The 5775-nt window shown below is 33.9% G+C and overlaps 1 protein-coding gene across 1 annotated transcript; it reads right to left on the bottom strand.

The window, feature by feature from the left end:
* On the bottom strand, positions 1-4433 carry LOC109586279 (uncharacterized). The gene is made up of 8 exons (XM_020002454.1): positions 4346-4433; positions 4204-4298; positions 3879-4048; positions 1273-1345; positions 913-1227; positions 789-863; positions 182-472; positions 1-129 (listed from the first exon to the last, which is right to left on the bottom strand). Coding segments are annotated over exons 4-8 (696 nt in total). The 5' UTR covers positions 1286-1345; positions 3879-4048; positions 4204-4298; positions 4346-4433; the 3' UTR covers positions 1-127.
* Between the last annotated feature and the right edge of the window lie 1342 nt (positions 4434-5775).

Below are 5775 nucleotides of genomic sequence, written 5' to 3'. Positions count from 1 at the left end.
TTTTGAAATAAACAGGCATACAAAAATCACACAAACAATGTATTAAAGTCATATTCAAAGCACATGCACAAAACCTAATAAATTATTCAATGCAGCAGTTGATTATGAGTAGAATAAATCTGTTTCACTCTATATAATGGTATCACAAAATGTTGGTAACAAATGAAATTAGTTAACTTACATTGCAATTCATTCACTATATCAGTGATCGGTACCTCTCCAACATCTTTCAATGCTGAGCACATGTCATTTAGATATGTCTCAGGATTAGCGTGGGCATAAAGAGTATTCTGCATTGCATGTACTAGCTTGGCAGCTTTTTTTGAATCAATATCACAACCATTAATCATTTCATCATGTAGCTCCTGTGCTATCAGCCTCCTGGCATTAAGTTTCCCTGACACTGTAGTCAGACAAGATGATATGGAGCCTACAAGTCTATCAGAAACTCTTCTAAACCGGTCTGAAGCACCTAAATTGTATGAGATTAATAAGTGCCAGTGATACATAATTGAAAGCATTATTTATTATAACTTTATATTAGTGTAATAATAATTATTATTTCTCAATGGCTGAAAATGTTTGTGAGGAATTAATTTTTGTGGTTACCGGTATGTAAATATCCCGCACAAGTTTTGACACATGACGTCACAGCATAAGTATAGGAATAAAATTTGCATTGGGGACAATCCCACAAATGTTCCATGGATATTATAATGCATGTATTTTTTAACATTAAATAGATTATCAGATGCAATTATAGAGAATTTTATTTAACAGTATTGTACTTAGTTTATTAGGGTTTGTCCTAGGTGCCACAATTGGAGGGTATGAAGAAACTTGAGGTGTAGCAGTTGTGCCGTCTATTAAGAAATAAAGTGTTTAGAAGGATCATAATGGAATGTGTTTTACTTGATATACTCTCTCTCATGCTTGCTCCATGTTTTTTCAATGTATCATTTTCTACATCATCAGATTCAAATATCTCACATATGGTAAGTAGACAGGCAGTAGGATCATCACTAGCCTTTATCTTGTCTGTGAGCTTAAAAGCCACTTCACTACCTCTTTCAACACCTTGCTTGGTCTTAATGGCTTCAAGCTCTTGTTTTGTAATCAGTCCCTCAGCATATAAAGTAGCAGTGACTACAGTAAAAAGTGGATCCTTCCAAAGTGTGTTAATGAGCTTTGGTAGTGTCTTTTTAAAGACCTCCTCTGCAGTCTTACCTACAGTGCAGTGCTAAAAGATACACTTTTATAAAGAGAACTCACTTCCTTCAGCCATACTGCTGGTATCAGCAAATGGGCAGGTTTAGGCTATCACCCAATTCCTTATTAGGAGTTACTATGAATGTAATAGACATTATTTATAGCATGCACTCTACAGTATATAATGTCATTATTCATAAATGGTAATGTTCATTATATCATTGGGAATAAAGTGGCTAAAAAATTGAGCCAAAGTCCCTGTACTATGGTACACGTTATCAAAGAAAATGTCGCCAAAAATGAAAAGGAGAGAATTCTCCATTTATAAAAATTATGGGTAGGACAAATTTTGGATAATTTCTTAGATAATGATAATGCATCATAAAATGCATGCTAAATATGACTACCAGAGACAGGTTCAACACAGATGCATGCTACATAGAACAGCTACACAATGATACATGTAGCAATCCAATTATGAAGAGAATTTAAAGAACATTAATGACTTAGATTTGATTGACATCTCAGGCAGGGCAGGGGAGTGCCAAAGGAAGGAAGGGGAAAAAGGGAGGTATTTGCAAGTAACTTGTATCTGCAGATACAAGTTACAACAATCAGCAGCAGCAGTGCAGTTGTAGGCTGCTAACCACAGAATCCATACAATACCCACAAAAATGTACATGTACAAGTACCCTATAGCACTTATATTTCATGGATATAAAATTTCGCAAAATTGTTCCTTCTAAGCACTTGCAGAAAAAAAATTTTGTGAAATCATCATGTTTTAAATAATAACAATAATGTAATCATAGTGGGCATGGCGCGCTGCAGTCAGTGCAAAGGTAATTTTGATGAAAGATTCGCCTAAGGATCAGGTAGAGGTGAAGTGGTCTGACTAGTAGGAGCAGGATCAATCTTCTTCAAATACCTAAACAAGCCAGCAGTAGACAAAACAAGCTAGCAGTAGAATTTCTTCTTAATGCATGTGCTGTTCTAAATTGAAGGCACGGCTTCTCGTGCACAAAGGTATTGGCAAATTTTGCCAATCAGCGAAATTTGCAAAATTCATTATCCACAAAATATGTGTTATATGGTATATGGAAACCAGGGTTAAGGAGGAAGGGCCAAGGGTGTAAAAGATGTGTGTACTCCAAGAGGCCTAGGCTATCATGATTATGATGCTGCTATTTTAACTATCATGACAATATTATTATATCATGATAATATTCCTAAACTAGAGTCGCAGTGAGTAATTAAAGGAAGGTACCCCTTATATACTAGCATAGCCTTACTTCACTGTCCCTACTAAACCAGTATCATGTGAACATGTTTTCAGTACATGCAGTGGGAGTGTTTCTTGTTAAAAATTGGGTTAAATGTGCTTTTACAGATTAATATTACATGGATTGATAGGTAGAATGACTGCATTCTATTAAATCATTGTATTTCCACATGTAAACACTGTGGCTAAACTATCATGATACGTTCACTATTGTGATAGTAGAGTTAGTAAATATTGTGACAGTGATATTACTTACTATCGCTCAGGCCTAGTGTACAATAGTATTTACTGTTTTACTCATAACTTAACTTACTTATTAGGAAACAAGTCGCACATAATGTATTAATATAAACACACAAACACACATATACACATGTACAACTAAATGCATAAAACAAGTGCATGCATGTACATGTACATGTTTGTACTGTATGTAGTACTCTATATAATCTACATGTACGTGTATATGTACATACACATAAAATATGCACCATATGAAGAATTATTCTATAGAAGCCATACAGATCAAAGGTAAGCGCATGGTTTATAGTGGATATCCAATGATATTCATTGAATATCCACTATCAACCATGCTTGGTGCTATGCTATTGTTCTGTATGGCTTCTGAATAAACCAGTTATGACACTCTACTGTCGTCTTTATCTGATATATACACTCGAACTATATTCATAATTCCCTCGGGCTACGCCCTCAAGAATTATGAATATAGTTCGAGTGTATATATCACATAAAGCCTCCAGTAGGGTGTAATAACTAATACATGGACAGTTTTTGCAATTACTTTGATTCTTAACATAAGAGCTATAATTAGTACTATTATCCCTCTCTCTCGTTTGGTAAGAAACCATATTAATTATTAATAAAGAATATGCTTAATGATATTCATAATCACTAATTGGTATGTATGAGGTACATGTAAATTGGCGGACTACCATAACCAGCAGCTGCTACTACAGGATACATGTATAGCAAAGATATTGATTTAATGATTGCTGTTATAAAATAATTGTACATCAACAAATTTGAGTTGCAGACTTGAACTACACAGTATAGGGACATCAATAAGTGTCAGAAAATATAATGAAAATTGGATGTCATTTTAGCCATTATTTAGAAAAACCATGGGCTATAACCTTGGATATTTTCAAAAATGCCCATTTTAAAAAAGTCACAACTTGAAAATTAAGCTCAGACTTTCTACACAGCATTAGGATATCAATAAGTATCAGAAAATGTAATAAAAATTTGGGGGGGTCATTTTTAGCCATTTTTTGACAAAAGTCTACCCTTGCACAATGACACATGATTGAAAATATTTGATATAAACTACACATACTTATGATCAATAATTAAAAACTGGTCAAACCTGTTCCTTCAGTTGTCTTTGGCCTTTGTGTCATCATTGCAATACGACACTCTCTACCTCCTTCTCTTCTCTCTTTCCCTCTCTTTACTGCTAAAATTACGTTTCATTGGTACTTGACTAGATACAGCAAACTGTTATCTTCTTGTATGATCATTAACCAGTGATAGCTCCTGCATACATGAACACACACATGCATGCATAATTAACAAGATACATATAAATGTACTTATACCATGTAGTTACTAAAAATAAAATATAATATTAATATATGTACAGTATATGTAGTGACCAGTGTGTTTGGAGGTGAGTATCAGCAATGTAATACCTGGGTCCCTTGATATCTGCCCTCAGCTTCACCTCAAGCAGGCATCCCATACACACACAATGAAACTTGCTATAGCTTCCCTTGCCCTTGGTTTCCTATTGCGAAGCACAATAATTGTAATACATTATATTAATACTCTTACTTCTACTGATGCTATAGTTTGTAGATCCTCTGATATGTAGCTGCTCTGAGATGAAGGTCTAGCATATCCAGTAGTATGTACGAATGCCTCTGGACTGGGACTCCAAATGATCATTGAGCTGTAACACTGCTGGTGATTTCTGTACAAATACAGAGGAAAAGGAGAGGATTTAGTAATTTAGCGTTTGATGTGTTGGAAGTTTGTATGGCTCTCTTAATTGAAAAATTGTGGCATTATGAATAATGCATCACTTTAATTTAGCGTCATAAAAACTTCTTTCTAAATTAGATAAGATTAGTAGAGGCACAACAGGGTTCAGACTAGAAAAAAATCAGAGGTGGTTGGAGACTAATATTGTTCCCTTTAAATTTATGTACACCATACCTGTCCATTAGACTATAATATTATGCTTAATGTATGGTTATTAAATATATTAATATAAATTGCATGGTTGGTCTAACCATCTAAGTGATGAACTGGTTGCTCATTTGGGGTTGTCCCAATAACCGCTGACCACCATAGGCAGAACTATGACACAGTTAAAAGTGAATTAATACATTATGTGCTAATGATTATACACATATCATAAAGTAAGCACAGATATTGTAATACAAGAAGAAATAATTTCTTCTCCTAGTTATTAGGATTTTGCGGTGCTACTGAAGTTATGCTGAATGTATTTTCAGTACACATACCAGTGACTGTATCAGTATAATAACTGTAATAATGATTGTTAACAATATAAAAGAAATAGTAATTAATAACTAATAAATAACAAGACAATTATTACCCTTAATTATCACAAACATACAAGAATCAATGTTCATCAAATGCTAATTCATAAGGATCATTAAACTGATCAATATTACTGCCTTTACTTCCAAACTTCTTAACAAACACACCATCACTAGTGAAGACTGATATAGGACTATTGCTATGCTCACTAACATACACGTACTAGACAAGTAGCTGCAGTTAGCTTTATAATTTTAATAAAATAAAGTCAATATTATTAATATTAATTTTTAGCCTATGAAAAGTACAAATACAAGTACATGTGTTACCTTTTCGTTGTTGCCAAAGTGATCATTAATCAATCCATTAAACTCATCCAGTTTCAACAAGCCCATCGCCTCAATATGAACAATTATCAGTCCAGGAATTAGGATACCAATATCACACAGAATCACACACACACACAACAGAGCTCTGCTCACAACAATAAATATACTTACCAGAAGTAATAAAGTTTTTAATGAGATTATGGAAAATACAAGATCTTTGATGACATTATTGATATTAGTTTATACTGATCAGCAACATATACTTATCCTTTACTGTCAATAGCAATGCTACATGGTAACGAAAACCATCCATTAGCTGATCCTTCACTACCAAATGAATGTGAGAAGGTTAGATCACTATCAGCA

Source organism: Amphimedon queenslandica, unplaced genomic scaffold (assembly GCF_000090795.2).
Source record: "Amphimedon queenslandica unplaced genomic scaffold, v1.1 AMPQUscaffold_12909, whole genome shotgun sequence".
In the NCBI taxonomy this organism is placed as follows: domain Eukaryota; kingdom Metazoa; phylum Porifera; class Demospongiae; order Haplosclerida; family Niphatidae; genus Amphimedon; species Amphimedon queenslandica.
Note: the sequence above shows the minus strand (reverse complement) of the source record. Positions and strands in the feature narration are given on the sequence as shown.

What these genes read in the sequence shown, in the direction of transcription:
- LOC109586279 (XM_020002454.1), bottom strand. An exon ending in CATGAGAGAGAGTATATCAA is followed by an intron (nt 864 to 912) that starts GTAAAACACATT and finishes ATTTCTTAATAG; the next exon opens with ACGGCACAACTGCTACACCT. An exon ending in GACAAACCCTAATAAACTAA is followed by an intron (nt 473 to 788) that starts GTACAATACTGT and finishes CATACAATTTAG; the next exon opens with GTGCTTCAGACCGGTTTAGA.